Here is an 18985-nt window from a genome sequence, read left to right as displayed (position 1 = left end):
GTGGAAGGAGCTGTCCCCACTGAGGTCAGCTGGGTCACGAAATAGCTGAGGAAGGCCCAGGTGATGGCATGTAGCTAATTCTGTTTGGAAAGGATGAATCTAGGGGGAGTGAGGGGCAGGGTGATGGGGCCGTGCGGGAGGAGAGCATCCCGCTCACTCGCTCTCGTAAGAGCTGACATCCATGCAGGGCTGGGAAGTGTTTCTACCCAAACTAAATTATGCAGAGTGAGCGATATGTTCCCCTTGAAGAAGAGCTCAGTGCTTTGGCTGAGGAGTTATTCTGTGGTGGCTCCCTGCAGGTTACTTACATTATGTACACTGCACTCGCCGCCTTCCCTTCGTTTTGTCCTGGTATTTGCCTGGTCTGTCTTCGTTTGAAATCCGCTCTCTTGTTTCTCAGACCCCTCGTCTGGTATCCAGGAGACACCAGCTGCTAGGGCAGCCACGGAGGTGCTTGCTCTGAGAGACCTCTGGCTTTAAAACACACACATACACTGGGCCAAACTTAACCTTGGGGTAACTGACATCGTGAGGTTCCACCCGAGATGATCCCGGCCTTATTTTCTTTGCCCCCTGGCTTTGTTTTGTTTGGTCTCTTGGTTCCAGTAACTGCTCTGCATCCCTTTCCCCTCTTTGAGGCCCAAACTGGAGCTGGGACAGCAAACCCCAGCAGGCTGCATGTTGGGAGTTGCAAGGATCCACCACGGCTGCCAGCATTTAGTGGATCCCAAAGGTAGCCCTTTGGGTTAGGCCTCGAGTGAGCCTTGGACAGGTGGCTTTGTGTCCTGACACCAAACCCCTATCAGGTGGATTTCAATGAGCAGGTTTCATCAGTTCCCTATGGTGGCTGAATGATTTCCTGCTTAGGGGCAATCCCCCAGAAGCCAACTGTGAAAGAGAGGGAGAAATGAAATGGCTCTCAGGGGATATAACTTCACCCTCCTTCACCCCCAGCTCTGCCACTTACGGCTGAGCCACCAGCACCTTCCATCCTGCTAAAGAACCGACAGACGTTTCACGTGGGCATTTGTGGCAGATGCCACGACATTTCCTGAGGGTATCTGGTGACCTTGGTAGGAGCCATAGAACGTCACAAGCCTCCAGCCTCAGTGGGACTCATGCTAAGTCATGGAGCTATTTTGGCTGATGAGCGTGCGTGCCTCCAACTGGGAGCTATTTATTGAGGGTAGAGACTATTCAAATGTTCCCTTCCCTCTGCTGAGAAGAAGAGTACCCCCGACTTTCTCCAGCAATGCACACCCCTCCGCTCTAGGTGTGGGAGGTCTGACGGGGGTGCTGATGGGGCATTTCTGGCTGGGAGTGTATCTCGGCGTCTGACCAACTGTGGTGACTGGTCACACCAACGTGACATCAAAGGGATGCTCATGGTGGGTCAGCGCTTCCAGCCTGAGCTAGGCAGAAAGCACATGGCTTGTGCCCCGCAGTGCCAGGGGAGGGGCACAGGCCTCTTTGCTGGCCCTTCTGGGCATGCATTGCGTGAATGCTATTCTGGTGACTGGTGGGAATGCAGTTGCCAGGCCAGGGAGCGTCTCCGTGGCAAGCCGGGGACAGCAAGAGGCTGTGAGGTTATCATTGACTCTCAAGCCACGCAAGCCACTTTATGCTCCTGTATCTGGGGAGCTGTGGCTTGGTGCCCAGCTCAGCCGTCCGGATACTGTGCTCCTGGGTACAAAGCAGCACCATGGCCCTGCCAGTGAGCACGCTGCTCCTTGATGGAGGAGGCAGGGAGGGAGCAGAGAGGAGAGGAATATGAGACTTAGGGAGAATAGGACCCAGATCCGCCATGGGCAGCCCTGATGCCGTTCTGGCCAGAGGGGCATCAGCAATGCCAGGAGAAGGAGCCCTAGGGAGACGTCTCTCCAAGGCCGTGGAAGTCATGGGAAGGAAGGGGTGTAACCACGGCTCTGGCTCGACAGAGGTTCAGTCTCCTGAGTCAGGGGAAGGCTTTGTCAGGGCTGAGCCACTCAACACCAGCATCTCTCTGCATCTGTCACCCAGGGAATTGAATTGCTGCTCGGAAAGGGCTCCTTTCTTGTCTGCGTTATTCCAGGCCAGCAGCGGCAGCTGTGTTCCAGCTGTGTGTATCAGCGCTGCACAGAGCCTCTCTGTCTCCTTTCCCCCGATGTGAGCAGCTCTCGCAGCCCAGCACAGCAACTGCCACTGCTATACCATGTATGGTAATATAGTCCGACGGGGCTAGGGGCGGGGGGACGGCGGACTGTGCTCGGTGCCCAGAGGAAGGGCGTGGAGACGGTCCCACAGGCCCTGCTGTGTTGGGGGGCTGGAGCAGTGCGCAGTGACTCTCCTGACCCGGATGTGCTTTGCCGAGCTACAGCAATGGGCGGCTCCAAACATGGGTGCCACACCCGGACGCAGGCCAGCAAGCGCTGTGCAAGCAGATTGATGGCCCTGCCGAACGCTGAAGCGTGTGTGTGTGTGTGTGTGTGAGGGGGGTAATACATCCCACTTTGCAAGGCGAAGCTGGGCCCCTCTCCACACTGGCCTCAGAGCCACGCGAGGTCCAGCATGTCTGAATGCAGCCCTGGCCAGCAGGGGCATGGGGATTTTTGTGCTGAGATGACCCGTCCAGGTTGTCTGAAATGTGGTTTTATTCCCTGGCTCTGACAAACTCCCTCCCTCTCCTCGCTGATTAGGAACCCAGCTGGCAGGGCTCTCACCCTGGTGGGGGCTGGTCTGTGGGCAGGGCTTCCTCTGAGGCCAGAGGGGGAGACGGGCATTAGCACTGGCATCTAAGCTTGACTCTTGTGTCATGCGTATGGGGCTGCATCTGGTCCAGTGTTTGATTCTCAGCACTGGAAGGTCCTGCCTGGCCACTCCAGGGGCTTGCTGGCTAGCATTACTGGGGGAGTAAGGTCAGGTGGGCTCACCCCCACTTTGGGCACTGCCATATGGCCACTAGGGAATCATGGTGCCATGGCTGGGGTCCCATCTAAATCCAGATGAATTGCCTCTAAGTCAGCAATGAAACTCGCAGCACCAGCCCAGACTTGAGCGGAGCGCTGCAGCCAGGCCCTTCCTGGCATGTCCTTGCAGCCCAGCGTTGGCACCCAGTGGCCAGCCGAGTGAGTTGCTGAGAGGAGGTCGGAGCCAGGGAGGGTGCCCATTGCAGGGGTTTCTCTACGTCAACCTTTGGGGGGCCAGGGGGATGTGTCCCCTCATGGAACAGGCAGACATCTTGCCCTTCCACACCAGTCCTCAGGGTCCCTGCTCCCTCCTCCTGGTCCCTGGCAGCAAACAGAGCCAGGAACTGCCCACACTGGCTGCAGGAGGGTCACAGAGCCAGTGCAGCCTCAGGCAGCATTGTGTTCTGGTGGGCTCCTAGCCTTTTCCAAAGCTACACGCAGACCTGCAGGCTCCTCCGGGGCTCTGGTCACCAGTAGGGAGGGAGCTGGGTGTCTTGTCCAGAGTGTTTTGGAAGCAGCTGAAGGAGACCCCAGCAATGTGAGACTTGCAGAGCTTAGTGCAGGTGCTCATTCTTCCTCCATGACATTCTCCTCTCAGTCCTCCCTGCTCGGTTCATTCCGGGTGAGTGTGGTGCTGGTGGAGGGTGCCGAATCGCCTCCTCTGTATATTGACCTCCTGCGCGTCCGCGGTGACCCATAGGAACCATCTTGTCGCGGGCTGTGGCCCATGCAGACCTGGCCTCTGGGCACAGGTTGCCACTCTGGGGCTAATTGTAGTGGTGATTTTTCTGATGTGGATGCCTGGCCACTCACAATGGGATTGAGAGCCAACAAACTCACTTCACATGGGGCCCTGAACAGGCATCTGGTGGGGGGACTCTGCATGGTGAAGCCCGTCTCCCCTGCACGTCTACTGGTATGGCTCATTTTTACATAGGTTCACTAGGGACCCACCTCTCTGCAGAAGATTCATTCGTTTGCAGTTTCATCATTGTGTCCCTTTTTGTTCCAGGTGGATCCATGTTCACCACTCACCAGGCATCCACAGGTGAGCTGCAGGCCCTGCAGGGGCCGTCTTTGTTCTGGGTGTGGGGTCCTGGCTCATGACCGGGCTCCTAGGTGCTACAGCAACCCAAATAATGAATGGTTCTAAGGCCAGAAGGGGCACTAGGCCGTCTAGTCTGAGCTCCTGCCTAGCACAGTAACAACAAGCTCAGAAGCCAGGCTCTCTGGCCAGCAGCGCTGCCCATCTGAGTGCACCGGCTAGGCTCGTGCTGCATCTGCTCTGCAGCCATGACGCCAGCTCCGGCCAGCATCGCTCCGGGCAGCGAGGCGGCATCACCCGCTGACTGATTTGTTTCTGAGCTGGTGACTTTGTAGACGGTCCCTGAGCGGGCAGCTCCCTTCAGCACTGTGCATTCTTCCCAATGATCTGAGGTGGGATCTGGTGGGATCCGGCCTTGTCACAGTTATAAACCATCCCTTCTCCCATCCCGCTGCCCTCCTGCTGCTGGGCACTGCCGGCTCACCAGAGGGGCACCAGGGACCCCCTGGCTGGAGAACTCCGCTACCTGTGGCTGCATACAGAGCAGAGCTCAGGCTGGCTGTGCATCCTTGGAGACGCTGGTAACTAGCGTGACAGGCTGAGCATGGAGAGCTCCTCGAAGAGATAGGAACAGGCCAGCAGCTTCCGGCTATAGCAACCCAGAGCTCTTCGGTTCTCAGCACCAAGCAGCTCGCTCTCCATGCTATGCAGAGCCAGAGCAGGTAACATCATACCTGCATTTCCTCCTGTACCAGGAGGGCTGAGACCCCCGTGCCTGTGACTGCAAGCCTGGCAGCAGCATGTTGAGCTAGCCCTACCTGTGGAGACCAGGTGACCCCGAACCGGGCTCCTTCCCAAACACCCCCCCGCCCGTCGCCTGGTGGATGTCCACGCAGGACACAGGTGTCATGAGCGTTCTGTGGAACGATTCTGGTGTGAGTGCCCTGCATCCTAGGAAACGGAGAGAAAGTTTTGCATGGATTCTTTGCCAAGCTTCATCCTCTCAGCAGTTTGCAACGAGCTCAGCGATGCTCCGTGACTTCCCCATGGAAATTCTCTTAGTGGCAACTTGAAGAGAGAAATTCATGGTAATGGCATACAAGGCTTGGGAGGACTTTTAGTGGCTTCATCCTGCCAGGCACGAGGGCCCGGGTGTGTTTGTTGCATCTCCAGAAAGACACGGTACAGTGACATGGATTCTAAGGGCCTTTGTGGTGGCTATTTTTTTCCCCTTGTGGTTGTGTTTGGTTGGTGTATGGATTTTGGGTCTAACACTCGCCCGCTGCAAATTCAGCTGGCCGAGACTGATGTGGAAAGGACTCTGCCCTCTAATGATATTTTGTTTATAGCTCTGCACCAGTCAGCACCTGAAATTAACAAAGAGGAAGTGAGAGGGGCTAGTTTGTAGCCTCTACAGATCCATTTGGTGTGACCCTTCAGCAGCAGTTCTCTAACAAACCCTGACCTCAGTGCTGCGGGTGCACCCCTGGTGTACTCACACACTGGTGACGTTCCCCATGGCTAGGTGCTGTGTACCACGGAGAGTTAATTCTAAAGTTCACAACCAAGAGCAGTGTTGAAACAAAACTCATGCAAATGTAAAGGTGCCAGACTGACGTCCCTGGAGACCAGCGCCCTCTGTTTACCCACGGGGCAGGTGCTGGGCAGTGCCTCGTCACGCTGCCCTGGAGCCGTGACTCCTGGGAGGGGAGCAGAGTTCAGTCCCTGGAGCCCACTCACTCCCTGGCCGAGACTGACAACCTGGGGACAAAGCCATGGTGCTTTTAGTGGTGTGGGCATTTGCTGAACTGAAACCCACCACGCTCGTGTCACGCAGGCCTCCTGCGCCCGTCAGACCTGCCAGCACAGCTGGCCTGGCCTGGCTTTGGTACCCACCCTGAGTTCGATGGCTGGGAGGCCCATTTCTCGTACGCGCCACACTGCACTTACTGGGTTTCATTTGCTAGCGAAGGCAGCCATGTCGCTTGTCACAGCGGGCAGCTGGGGAAACCAGGGCCACCAAGTGAGAACGAGTGGGGTCAGGAGGAGAGAGGACTCTGCAGACAGTGGGAAGTGAGCAGCAACAGTGGGAAAGAGGCATAGTCTGACTGGGGAGTGCGTGTCCCTCTGACAGCCTGTAGGGTTGTTCTTTTGATGGTGCATCACAGTCCGAGCAAGTGGTTTCTTCCCACTCCCCCCGTTCTGTCCCTCCATGGAACAGTCGTCAGCTGACTGTGGGAGTCGGGCTCTGGCCCTTCAGAGGCGCTGCGGCTGCTTTTTGGAGCCATTTGATTATGGGTGAGCCTCCCTCGCTAGCGAGGCTCCCACCTCCGGCTGGGCAGAAGAGCAGTACATTGGTATCACTCCGGAGCACTTGCAACTGTCGGCCAGCAGCAAAGCGGATAAACAAGCAGACGGACCCGAGAGAGAGAGAGCTGCTGGCAGGCTGCAGTGTCAAAGCAAACTCTCTTTTCCTGAGCCTTTGAGCTCATCCTCCCTGGATGGAGCCTCCATCTGCAAAGCATCAGAGCCAGGTTGCTCTGGCAGGAGGCATCCACTGCCTCAGGAAAGGGAACAGCTACGTCTCCTCCCCAGATGGAAGCAGTGGAGAGGGCCTCCTGCCATTCCCCATGTGCTCAGTGAAAGTTAACAGGCAACTTAAGCATCTCTGGGCACTGCAAAGTGCTCCATTTAAATCCACACACCTCACAGCGGTGATTGGCGATTGTTGCTTCTCTTGTGTAGCAGCGTGCTGGCTGTGACTCTGTGGGTAAGCTAGTTCAGGGCTCTCAGCCAGATTAATCCCCCTCTTCCAAACCAGTCAAATAAACAGCAGCTCAGGAGTGTGGAACCTCAAACCCAGCCGAGGTGCTCTTCCCATCCGATGACTGTTTGGGGCTCTCTGTGAAGTGAGTTGGGGGGTTCATATGTTCCCCAAATGTCTACATCAGGTGCAAAGAAGGGAATTTGCTACAGTCCCCATCTCAGCACAGCTGATCTCAGCTGCCCAGCAAAGGTTTTCCATAGTTACAGATCAGCTATCTGTCTAGGGCCCACTGAGACTGACAGTGACTTCGCTGTGCTTTGAGACAGGCCTTTGTGTGCCAGGCTCTGCGGTAGGGAATGGGGGCTCTGGTGGGTACTTCCTCCTTTTCCCTTTTGGGACTGATCTACAGTGGGAAACTTTGCAAGCCAAACAGGATTCTTGCTGCAGTCTCCTGTGCAGTGAGCCATGGAGACACCCCAGGGTCATCTAGGCTGCCTGGTGACACAATCCACAGCTGGAGAAGGGCCGTTTCATCTTGGGAAGCAGTGACATCCAATGAGATTAGCATAGGAACGAGGCAGACCCCTCATCTCTGGTGTGGTGTGTCCAGTGGGATCTCCTTGGGATAGTTTGGATAGGTTGTCTGGGATGTGTTAGCTGTAGAAACTGGGTGTGCTTGCACCACAGCCCGACCCTGTCTCATTTCCCTGCATTCCTGGGGTGGGGTGGGGTAAGCGTCCCTCAGGGAGGGAGAGTTTGCATTTTCCTCCCAGTCCAGGGGAACCCACTGAGGTGTCGGGTCTGTCTCGCTGTGCCATTCTCCGCAGCCTTGCCCAGCCTCTCACAGTCCAGCCTGGAGCCTGGCGTCCTTTAGCGGAGTGCAGTTCTGTGCAGGCAAATTGCAGACTGATAGCAGCAGCTGTATCTCCCTGGTGGGAGTACCTTGTGCCTGGGATGAAGAATCCCCAGGGAGGTCTTTGAACTAGGAGCTGACAGTTTCTCGCTGCCATGGTGCCAGCAGCAAGTCCCCTATTCTAGCAGCTCAGAGAAGCTATTACAGCTCCCCGCAGCATGCCTGGGACAGGACTCAGGGCTCCTCCGGGCTAAATGTAGATGGCGGCTGTTCCAGACAGACCGAACGCTACAAGGCTGCTGGTCCTTGCTGCGGCTAGCCCTGGAGCTGCCTGTGTCATTGTCCTGCTGCATCAGTCATGTGCCTGTGTTGGCTTTAGTGAGAGCCTCACCGCAGAGGCTAAAACAAACCCCAGAGTGCCTGGCCTGTGCCCTTGATCGGAGGGGGGCTTTCCAGGTTTGTCTGACGCCTCATTGGTGGAGCTGGTCAGACAGTTTCTGTCAAAATGTTCTTTCGATTGGAAGTGGCTTTTTCAACCAAATGGGAATGGGAATGAAAAACGTGCATTCTTTTGATGAAAAATCAGGGGGAGGAGGGGCGAATCAAAACTCCCCACACACACACAAGAAAATTTCAAAGAAAAACTTGCAAAAAAAAAGAAAACATTTTTGTTTGTGTCGGAAATTTCAGAAGGAAAAAATCCTTTCCCGGCCAGTTCTGCTCACAGGTCCATGGATTCAAGGCTAGAAGGGACCGTGGTGACCATCTAGTCTGACATCCTGCACAGCACAGGCCAAGAGAAACCTCTCCTGTGATTCCTGCATCCTGCCCAGAGTTCTGGCTGAGCTAGAGCATCTCACTTACAGAAAGACATCAAATCCTGATTCCCGAACTCCAGGGGACAGAGAATCCCCCATGTCCCTTGGCAGCCTGTTCCACTGGTTAGTTACCCTCGCTGTTCAGACTGTCTCTCTGAAGTTGTCCCAAGAGCTGGGTGCGGTCTGTGCAGCTGGCACCTTAGCTGTGATTCGCCAAAGATGCAAGAGCCAGCAGGGCTCACGCTCCTGTAACCATGTTGCTCTTGCTCGGCCGACAGGAGGAGAAGTTAGCAGCGATAAGTCAGAGATGGTTGGGGAGCGGAGACAGACGACCCAGGGGCCGTGTCTCAGGCTCGCTTTCCTGGCCGCTGCTGCACTCCCAGCAGCAGTTCGGTTTCTTGTATCTCTGCTTGTTATTTCTATCAGAGGGCTTTTTAGTTCACCTGCAGGCAAGAGCCGTGCTTAGTTGGCCCAGGTGAGGGCAGCAGTGGTCATTCATCTTCCTAGTTAGAGCCTGGAAGTGGGACTCCGATTCCTGGGTGCGACACTGGAGTGAGTCAGTCCTGTGACGTGCTTGGATAAGTGTGGCCTGTTGCGTTACTGTTGGTTTTCAGGGCGGGCACCAGCAGAGGCTAGAGGGCTGCCAGCCAAGTGGTGACCTTGCTGGGTTTTCCCAGGGGTTGGGGAGGTGGGATGCTGACATTCAAAACTGATTAGCATGTTGGGGCGCAGAGGGCCGGCTCCGTCGCTCCCGAGCCGAGGACAGGGCAGCGCTGTCTGCAGGAACGGGCAGCAGTTACTATTGGGGCGTGCAGGGCCGGCTCCGTCGCTCCCGAGCCGAGGACAGGGCAGCGCTGTCTGCAGGAACGGGCAGCAGTTACTATTGGGGCGTGCAGGGCCGGCTCCGTCGCTCCCGAGCCGAGGACAGGGCAGCGCTGTCTGCAGGAACGGGCAGCAGTCACTATTGGGGCGCAGAGGGCCGGCTCCGTCGCTCCCGAGCCGAGGACAGGGCAGTGCTGTCTGCAGGAACGGGCAGCAGTCACTATTGGGGCGCGCAGGGCCGGCTCTGTCGCCCCGAGCCGAGGACAGGGCAGTGCTGTCTGCAGGAACGGGCAGCAGTTACTATTGGGGCGCGCAGGGCCGGCTCCGTCGCTCCCGAGCCGAGGACAGGGCAGCGCTGTCTGCAGGAACGGGCAGCAGTCACTATTGGGGCGTGCAGGGCCGGCTCCGTCGCTCCCGAGCCGAGGACAGGGCAGCGCTGTCTGCAGGAACAGGCAGCAGTTACTATTGGGGCGCGCAGGGCCGGCTCCGTCGCTCCCGAGCCGAGGACAGGGCAGCGCTGTCTGCAGGAACGGGCAGCAGTCACTATTGGGGCGCGCAGGGCCGGCTCCGTCGCTCCCGAGCCGAGGACAGGGCAGCGCTGTCTGCAGGAACGGGCAGCAGTCACTATTGGGGCGCGCAGGGCCGGCTCCGTCGCTCCCGAGCCGAGGACAGGGCAGCGCTGTCTGCAGGAACGGGCAGCAGTTACTATTCGGGCGCGCAGGGCCGGCTCCGTCGCTCCCGAGCCGAGGACAGGGCAGCGCTGTCTGCAGGAGCGGGCAGCAGTTACTATTGGGGCGCGCAGGGCCGGCTCCGTCGCTCCCGAGCCGAGGACAGGGCAGCGCTGTCTGCAGGAACGGGCAGCAGTTACTATTGAGGCGCAGAGGGCCGGCTCCATCGCTCCCGAGCCGAGGACAGGGCAGCGCTGTCTGCAGGAACGGGCAGCAGTTACTATTGGGGCGCGCAGGGCCGGCTCCGTCGCTCCCGAGCCGAGGACAGGGCAGCGCTGTCTGCAGGAACGGGCAGCAGTCACTATTGGGGCGCGCAGGGCCGGCTCCATCGCTCCCGAGCCGAGGACAGGGCAGCGCTGTCTGCAGGAACGGGCAGCAGTCACTATTGGGGCGCGCAGGGCCGGCTCCGTCGCTCCCGAGCCGAGGACAGGGCAGCGCTGTCTGCAGGAACGGGCAGCAGTCACTATTGGGGCGCGCAGGGCCGGCTCCGTCGCTCCCGAGCCGAGGACAGGGCAGCGCTGTCTGCAGGAACGGGCAGCAGTCACTATTGGGGCGCGCAGGGCCGGCTCTGTCGCTCCCGAGCCGAGGACAGGGCAGCGCTGTCTGCAGGAACGGGCAGCAGTCACTATTGGGGCGTGCAGGGCCGGCTCCGTCGCTCCCGAGCCGAGGACAGGGCAGCGCTGTCTGCAGGAACGGGCAGCAGTCACTATTGGGGCGCGCAGGGCCGGCTCCGTCGCTCCCGAGCCGAGGACAGGGCAGCGCTGTCTGCAGGAACAGGCAGCAGTCACTATTGGGGCGCAGAGGGCCGGCTCCGTCGCCCCGAGCCGAGGACAGGGCAGCGCTGTCTGCAGGAACAGGCAGCAGTCACTATTGGGGCGCAGAGGGCCGGCTCCGTCGCCCCGAGCCGAGGACAGGGCAGCGCTGTCTGCAGGAACGGGCAGCAGTCACTATTGGGGCGCGCAGGGCCGGCTCCGTCGCTCCCGAGCCGAGGACAGGGCAGCGCTGTCTGCAGGAACGGGCAGCAGTCACTATTGGGGCGCGCAGGGCCGGCTCCGTCGCTCCCGAGCCGAGGACAGGGCAGCGCTGTCTGCAGGAACGGGCAGCAGTTACTATTGGGGCACGCAGGGCCGGCTCCGTCGCTCCCGAGCCGAGGACAGGGCAGCGCTGTCTGCAGGAACAGGCAGCAGTTACTGTTGGGGCGCAGAGGGCCGGCTCCGTCGCTCCCGAGCCGAGGACAGGGCAGCGCTGTCTGCAGGAACGGGCAGCAGTCACTATTGGGGCGTGCAGGGCCGGCTCCGTCGCTCCCGAGCCGAGGACAGGGCAGCGCTGTCTGCAGGAACGGGCAGCAGTCACTATTGGGGCGCGCAGGGCCGGCTCCGTCGCTCCCGAGCCGAGGACAGGGCAGCGCTGTCTGCAGGAACGGGCAGCAGTTACTATTGGGGCGTGCAGGGCCGGCTCCGTCGCTCCCGAGCCGAGGACAGGGCAGCGCTGTCTGCAGGAACAGGCAGCAGTCACTATTAGGGCGCGCAGGGCCAGCTCCGTCGCTCCCGAGCCGAGGACAGGGCAGTGCTGTCTGCAGGAACGGGCAGCAGTCACTATTAGGGCGTGCAGGGCCGGCTCCGTCGCTCCCGAGCCGAGGACAGGGCAGCGCTGTCTGCAGGAACGGGCAGCAGTTACTATTGGGGCGCGCAGGGCCGGCTCCGTCGCTCCCGAGCCGAGGACAGGGCAGCGCTGTCTGCAGGAACGGGCAGCAGTCACTATTGGGGCGTGCAGGGCCGGCTCCGTCGCTCCCGAGCCGAGGACAGGGCAGCGCTGTCTGCAGGAACAGGCAGCAGTTACTATTGGGGCGTGCAGGGCCGGCTCCGTCGCTCCCGAGCCGAGGACAGGGCAGCGCTGTCTGCAGGAACGGGCAGCAGTCACAATTGAGGCGCAGAGGGCCGGCTCCGTCGCCCCGAGCCGAGGACAGGGCAGCGCTGTCTGCAGGAACGGGCAGCAGTTACTATTAGGGCGCGCAGGGCCGGCTCCGTCGCTCCCGAGCCGAGGACAGGGCAGCGCTGTCTGCAGGAACGGGCAGCGGTTACTATTGGGGCGCAGAGGGCCGGCTCCGTCGCTCCCGAGCCGAGGACAGGGCAGCGCTGTCTGCAGGAACAGGCAGCAGTTACTATTGGGGCGTGCAGGGCCGGCTCCGTCGCTCCCGAGCCGAGGACAGGGCAGCGCTGTCTGCAGGAACGGGCAGCAGTTACTATTGGGGCGCGCAGGGCCGGCTCCGTCGCTCCTGAGCCGAGGACAGGGCAACGCTGTCTGCAGGAACGGGCAGCAGTCACTATTGGGGCGCGCAGGGCCGGCTCCGTCGCTCCCGAGCCGAGGACAGGGCAGCGCTGTCTGCAGGAATGGGCAGCAGTCACTATTGGGGCGTGCAGGGCCGGCTCCGTCGCTCCCGAGCCGAGGACAGGGCAGCGCTGTCTGCAGGAACGGGCAGCAGTTACTATTAGGGCGCGCAGGGCCGGCTCCGTCGCTCCCGAGCCGAGGACAGGGCAGCGCTGTCTGCAGGAACGGGCAGCAGTCACTATTGGGGCGCGCAGGGCCGGCTCCGTCGCTCCCGAGCCGAGGACAGGGCAGCGCTGTCTGCAGGAACGGGCAGCAGTCACTATTGGGGCGCGCAGGGCCGGCTCCGTCGCTCCTGAGCCGAGGACAGGGCAACGCTGTCTGCAGGAACGGGCAGCAGTCACTATTGGGGCGCGCAGGGCCGGCTCCGTCGCTCCCGAGCCGAGGACAGGGCAGCGCTGTCTGCAGGAACGGGCAGCAGTCACTATTGGGGCGTGCAGGGCCGGCTCCGTCGCTCCCGAGCCGAGGACAGGGCAGCGCTGTCTGCAGGAACGGGCAGCAGTCACTATTGGGGCGCGCAGGGCCGGCTCCGTCGCCCCGAGCCGAGGACAGGGCAGCGCTGTCTGCAGGAACGGGCAGCAGTCACTATTGGGGCGCAGAGGGCCGGCTCTGTCGCTCCCGAGCCGAGGACAGGGCAGCGCTGTCTGCAGGAACGGGCAGCAGTTACTATTGGGGCGCGCAGGGCCGGCTCCGTCGCTCCCGAGCCGAGGACAGGGCAGCGCTGTCTGCAGGAACGGGCAGCAGTCACTATTAGGGCGCGCAGGGCCGGCTCCGTCGCTCCCGAGCCGAGGACAGGGCAGCGCTGTCTGCAGGAACGGGCAGCAGTTACTATTGGGGCGCGCAGGGCCGGCTCCGTCGCTCCCGAGCCGAGGACAGGGCAGCGCTGTCTGCAGGAACGGGCAGCAGTTACTATTGGGGCGCGCAGGGCCGGCTCCGTCGCCCCGAGCCGAGGACAGGGCAGCGCTGTCTGCAGGAACGGGCAGCGGTTACTATTAGGGCGCGCAGGGCCGGCTCCGTCGCTCCCGAGCCGAGGACAGGGCAGCGCTGTCTGCAGGAACGGGCAGCAGTCACTATTGGGGCGCGCAGGGCCGGCTCTGTCGCTCCCGAGCCGAGGACAGGGCAGCGCTGTCTGCAGGAACGGGCAGCAGTCACTATTGGGGCGCGCAGGGCCGGCTCCGTCGCTCCCGAGCCGAGGACAGGGCAGCGCTGTCTGCAGGAACAGGCAGCAGTCACTATTGGGGCGCGCAGGGCCGGCTCCGTCGCTCCCGAGCCGAGGACAGGGCAGCGCTGTCTGCAGGAACGGGCAGCGGTTACTATTGGGGCGCGCAGGGCCGGCTCCGTCGCTCCCGAGCCGAGGACAGGGCAGCGCTGTCTGCAGGAACGGGCAGCAGTCACTATTGGGGCGCGCAGGGCCGGCTCCGTCGCTCCCGAGCCGAGGACAGGGCAGCGCTGTCTGCAGGAACGGGCAGCAGTTACTATTGGGGCGCAGAGGGCCGTCTCTGTCGCCCCGAGCCGAGGACAGGGCAGCGCTGTCTGCAGGAACGGGCAGCAGTCACTATTAGGGCGCGCAGGGCCGGCTCCGTCGCTCCCGAGCCGAGGACAGGGCAGCGCTGTCTGCAGGAACGGGCAGCAGTCACTATTGGGGCGCGCAGGGCCGGCTCCGTCGCTCCCGAGCCGAGGACAGGGCAGCGCTGTCTGCAGGAACGGGCAGCAGTTACTATTGGGGCGCAGAGGGCCGGCTCCGTCGCTCCCGAGCCGAGGACAGGGCAGTGCTGTCTGCAGGAACGGGCAGCAGTCACTATTGGGGCGCGCAGGGCCGGCTCCGTCGCTCCCGAGCCGAGGACAGGGCAGCGCTGTCTGCAGGAACAGGCAGCAGTTACTATTAGGGCGCGCAGGGCCGGCTCCGTCGCTCCCGAGCCGAGGACAGGGCAGCGCTGTCTGCAGGAACGGGCAGCAGTCACTATTGGGGCGTGCAGGGCTGGCTCCGTCGCTCCCGAGCCGAGGACAGGGCAGCGCTGTCTGCAGGAACGGGCAGCAGTCACTATTGGGACGCGCAGGGCCGGCTCCGTCGCTCCCGAGCCGAGGACAGGGCAGCGCTGTCTGCAGGAACGGGCAGCAGTTACTATTGGGGCGCAGAGGGCCGGCTCCGTCGCTCCCGAGCCGAGGACAGGGCAGCGCTGTCTGCAGGAACAGGCAGCAGTCACTATTGGGGCGTGCAGGGCTGGCTCCGTCGCTCCCGAGCCGAGGACAGGGCAGCGCTGTCTGCAGGAACGGGCAGCAGTCACTATTGGGGCGTGCAGGGCCGGCTCCGTCGCTCCCGAGCCGAGGACAGGGCAGCGCTGTCTGCAGGAACGGGCAGCAGTTACTATTGGGGCGCAGAGGGCCGGCTCCGTCGCTCCCGAGCCGAGGACAGGGCAGCGCTGTCTGCAGGAACAGGCAGCAGTCACTATTGGGGCGCGCAGGGCCGGCTCCGTCGCTCCCGAGCCGAGGACAGGGCAGCGCTGTCTGCAGGAACAGGCAGCAGTCACTATTGGGGCGCAGAGGGCCGGCTCCGTCGCTCCCGAGCCGAGGACAGGGCAGCGCTGTCTGCAGGAACGGGCAGCAGTTACTATTGGGGCGTGCAGGGCCGGCTCTGTCGCTCCCGAGCCGAGGACAGGGCAGCGCTGTCTGCAGGAACGGGCAGCAGTCACTATTGGGGTGCAGAGGGCCGGCTCCGTCGCTCCCGAGCCGAGGACAGGGCAGCGCTGTCTGCAGGAACGGGCAGCAGTTACTATTGGGGCGCGCAGGGCCGGCTCCGTCGCTCCCGAGCCGAGGACAGGGCAGCGCTGTCTGCAGGAACGGGCAGCAGTTACTATTGGGGCGCGCAGGGCCGGCTCCGTCGCTCCCGAGCCGAGGACAGGGCAGCGCTGTCTGCAGGAACGGGCAGCAGTCACTATTGGGGCGCGCAGGGCCGGCTCCGTCGCTCCCGAGCCGAGGACAGGGCAGCGCTGTCTGCAGGAACGGGCAGCAGTCACTATTGGGGCGCAGAGGGCCGGCTCCGTCGCTCCCGAGCCGAGGACAGGGCAGCGCTGTCTGCAGGAACAGGCAGCAGTCACTATTGGGGCGCAGAGGGCCGGCTCCGTCGCTCCCGAGCCGAGGACAGGGCAGCGCTGTCTGCAGGAACGGGCAGCAGTTACTATTGGGGCGTGCAGGGCCGGCTCCGTCGCTCCCGAGCCGAGGACAGGGCAGCGCTGTCTGCAGGAACGGGCAGCAGTTACTATTGGGGCGTGCAGGGCCGGCTCCGTCGCTCCCGAGCCGAGGACAGGGCAGCGCTGTCTGCAGGAACGGGCAGCAGTCACTATTGGGGCGCAGAGGGCCGGCTCCGTCGCTCCCGAGCCGAGGACAGGGCAGTGCTGTCTGCAGGAACGGGCAGCAGTCACTATTGGGGCGCGCAGGGCCGGCTCTGTCGCCCCGAGCCGAGGACAGGGCAGTGCTGTCTGCAGGAACGGGCAGCAGTTACTATTGGGGCGCGCAGGGCCGGCTCCGTCGCTCCCGAGCCGAGGACAGGGCAGCGCTGTCTGCAGGAACGGGCAGCAGTCACTATTGGGGCGTGCAGGGCCGGCTCCGTCGCTCCCGAGCCGAGGACAGGGCAGCGCTGTCTGCAGGAACAGGCAGCAGTTACTATTGGGGCGCGCAGGGCCGGCTCCGTCGCTCCCGAGCCGAGGACAGGGCAGCGCTGTCTGCAGGAACGGGCAGCAGTCACTATTGGGGCGCGCAGGGCCGGCTCCGTCGCTCCCGAGCCGAGGACAGGGCAGCGCTGTCTGCAGGAACGGGCAGCAGTCACTATTGGGGCGCGCAGGGCCGGCTCCGTCGCTCCCGAGCCGAGGACAGGGCAGCGCTGTCTGCAGGAACGGGCAGCAGTTACTATTCGGGCGCGCAGGGCCGGCTCCGTCGCTCCCGAGCCGAGGACAGGGCAGCGCTGTCTGCAGGAGCGGGCAGCAGTTACTATTGGGGCGCGCAGGGCCGGCTCCGTCGCTCCCGAGCCGAGGACAGGGCAGCGCTGTCTGCAGGAACGGGCAGCAGTTACTATTGAGGCGCAGAGGGCCGGCTCCATCGCTCCCGAGCCGAGGACAGGGCAGCGCTGTCTGCAGGAACGGGCAGCAGTTACTATTGGGGCGCGCAGGGCCGGCTCCGTCGCTCCCGAGCCGAGGACAGGGCAGCGCTGTCTGCAGGAACGGGCAGCAGTCACTATTGGGGCGCGCAGGGCCGGCTCCATCGCTCCCGAGCCGAGGACAGGGCAGCGCTGTCTGCAGGAACGGGCAGCAGTCACTATTGGGGCGCGCAGGGCCGGCTCCGTCGCTCCCGAGCCGAGGACAGGGCAGCGCTGTCTGCAGGAACGGGCAGCAGTCACTATTGGGGCGCGCAGGGCCGGCTCCGTCGCTCCCGAGCCGAGGACAGGGCAGCGCTGTCTGCAGGAACGGGCAGCAGTCACTATTGGGGCGCGCAGGGCCGGCTCTGTCGCTCCCGAGCCGAGGACAGGGCAGCGCTGTCTGCAGGAACGGGCAGCAGTCACTATTGGGGCGTGCAGGGCCGGCTCCGTCGCTCCCGAGCCGAGGACAGGGCAGCGCTGTCTGCAGGAACGGGCAGCAGTCACTATTGGGGCGCGCAGGGCCGGCTCCGTCGCTCCCGAGCCGAGGACAGGGCAGCGCTGTCTGCAGGAACAGGCAGCAGTCACTATTGGGGCGCAGAGGGCCGGCTCCGTCGCCCCGAGCCGAGGACAGGGCAGCGCTGTCTGCAGGAACAGGCAGCAGTCACTATTGGGGCGCAGAGGGCCGGCTCCGTCGCCCCGAGCCGAGGACAGGGCAGCGCTGTCTGCAGGAACGGGCAGCAGTCACTATTGGGGCGCGCAGGGCCGGCTCCGTCGCTCCCGAGCCGAGGACAGGGCAGCGCTGTCTGCAGGAACGGGCAGCAGTCACTATTGGGGCGCGCAGGGCCGGCTCCGTCGCTCCCGAGCCGAGGACAGGGCAGCGCTGTCTGCAGGAACGGGCAGCAGTTACTATTGGGGCACGCAGGGCCGGCTCCGTCGCTCCCGAGCCGAGGACAGGGCAGCGCTGTCTGCAGGAACAGGCAGCAGTTACTGTTGGGGCGCAGAGGGCCGGCTCCGTCGCTCCCGAGCCGAGGACAGGGCAGCGCTGTCTGCAGGAACGGGCAGCAGTCACTATTGGGGCGTGCAGGGCCGGCTCCGTCGCTCCCGAGCCGAGGACAGGGCAGCGCTGTCTGCAGGAACGGGCAGCAGTCACTATTGGGGCGCGCAGGGCCGGCTCCGTCGCTCCCGAGCCGAGGACAGGGCAGCGCTGTCTGCAGGAACGGGCAGCAGTTACTATTGGGGCGTGCAGGGCCGGCTCCGTCGCTCCCGAGCCGAGGACAGGGCAGCGCTGTCTGCAGGAACAGGCAGCAGTCACTATTAGGGCGCGCAGGGCCAGCTCCGTCGCTCCCGAGCCGAGGACAGGGCAGTGCTGTCTGCAGGAACGGGCAGCAGTCACTATTAGGGCGTGCAGGGCCGGCTCCGTCGCTCCCGAGCCGAGGACAGGGCAGCGCTGTCTGCAGGAACGGGCAGCAGTTACTATTGGGGCGCGCAGGGCCGGCTCCGTCGCTCCCGAGCCGAGGACAGGGCAGCGCTGTCTGCAGGAACGGGCAGCAGTCACTATTGGGGCGTGCAGGGCCGGCTCCGTCGCTCCCGAGCCGAGGACAGGGCAGCGCTGTCTGCAGGAACAGGCAGCAGTTACTATTGGGGCGTGCAGGGCCGGCTCCGTCGCTCCCGAGCCGAGGACAGGGCAGCGCTGTCTGCAGGAACGGGCAGCAGTCACAATTGAGGCGCAGAGGGCCGGCTCCGTCGCCCCGAGCCGAGGACAGGGCAGCGCTGTCTGCAGGAACGGGCAGCAGTTACTATTAGGGCGCGCAGGGCCGGCTCCGTCGCTCCCGAGCCGAGGACAGGGCAGCGCTGTCTGCAGGAACGGGCAGCGGTTACTATTGGGGCGCAGAGGGCCGGCTCCGTCGCTCCCGAGCCGAGGACAGGGCAGCGCTGTCTGCAGGAACAGGCAGCAGTTACTATTGGGGCGTGCAGGGCCGGCTCCGTCGCTCCCGAGCCGAGGACAGGGCAGCGCTGTCTGCAGGAACGGGCAGCAGTTACTATTGGGGCGCGCAGGGCCGGCTCCGTCGCTCCTGAGCCGAGGACAGGGCAACGCTGTCTGCAGGAACGGGCAGCAGTCACTATTGGGGCGCGCAGGGCCGGCTCCGTCGCTCCCGAGCCGAGGACAGGGCAGCGCTGTCTGCAGGAATGGGCAGCAGTCACTATTGGGGCGTGCAGGGCCGGCTCCGTCGCTCCCGAGCCGAGGACAGGGCAGCGCTGTCTGCAGGAACGGGCAGCAGTTACTATTAGGGCGCGCAGGGCCGGCTCCGTCGCTCCCGAGCCGAGGACAGGGCAGCGCTGTCTGCAGGAACGGGCAGCAGTCACTATTGGGGCGCGCAGGGCCGGCTCCGTCGCTCCCGAGCCGAGGACAGGGCAGCGCTGTCTGCAGGAACGGGCAGCAGTCACTATTGGGGCGCGCAGGGCCGGCTCCGTCGCTCCTGAGCCGAGGACAGG

At 63.2% G+C, this 18985-nt stretch overlaps 1 protein-coding gene across 2 annotated transcripts in view; it reads left to right on the top strand.

Annotated features, from left to right (window-relative positions):
* FXYD6 (FXYD domain containing ion transport regulator 6) overlaps window positions 1-18985 on the top strand; it is a 55152-nt gene that overhangs the window by 17176 nt on the left and 18991 nt on the right. Inside the window, exons 1-2 of one of the 2 annotated variants that reach the window (XM_077839751.1) lie at window positions 2548-2611; window positions 3958-3993. The exons of the other annotated variant lie outside the window; for it this stretch is intronic. Of the exons in view, the coding sequence (XP_077695877.1) occupies window positions 2548-2611; window positions 3958-3993 (100 nt within the window). Of the gene's footprint in view, window positions 1-2547; window positions 2612-3957; window positions 3994-18985 lie in introns of those variants that run through there. 2 annotated transcript variants of the gene reach the window in all.

This window comes from Eretmochelys imbricata, chromosome 22 (genome assembly GCF_965152235.1).
Source record: "Eretmochelys imbricata isolate rEreImb1 chromosome 22, rEreImb1.hap1, whole genome shotgun sequence".
NCBI classification, from domain to species: domain Eukaryota; kingdom Metazoa; phylum Chordata; order Testudines; family Cheloniidae; genus Eretmochelys; species Eretmochelys imbricata.
Note: the sequence above shows the minus strand (reverse complement) of the source record. Positions and strands in the feature narration are given on the sequence as shown.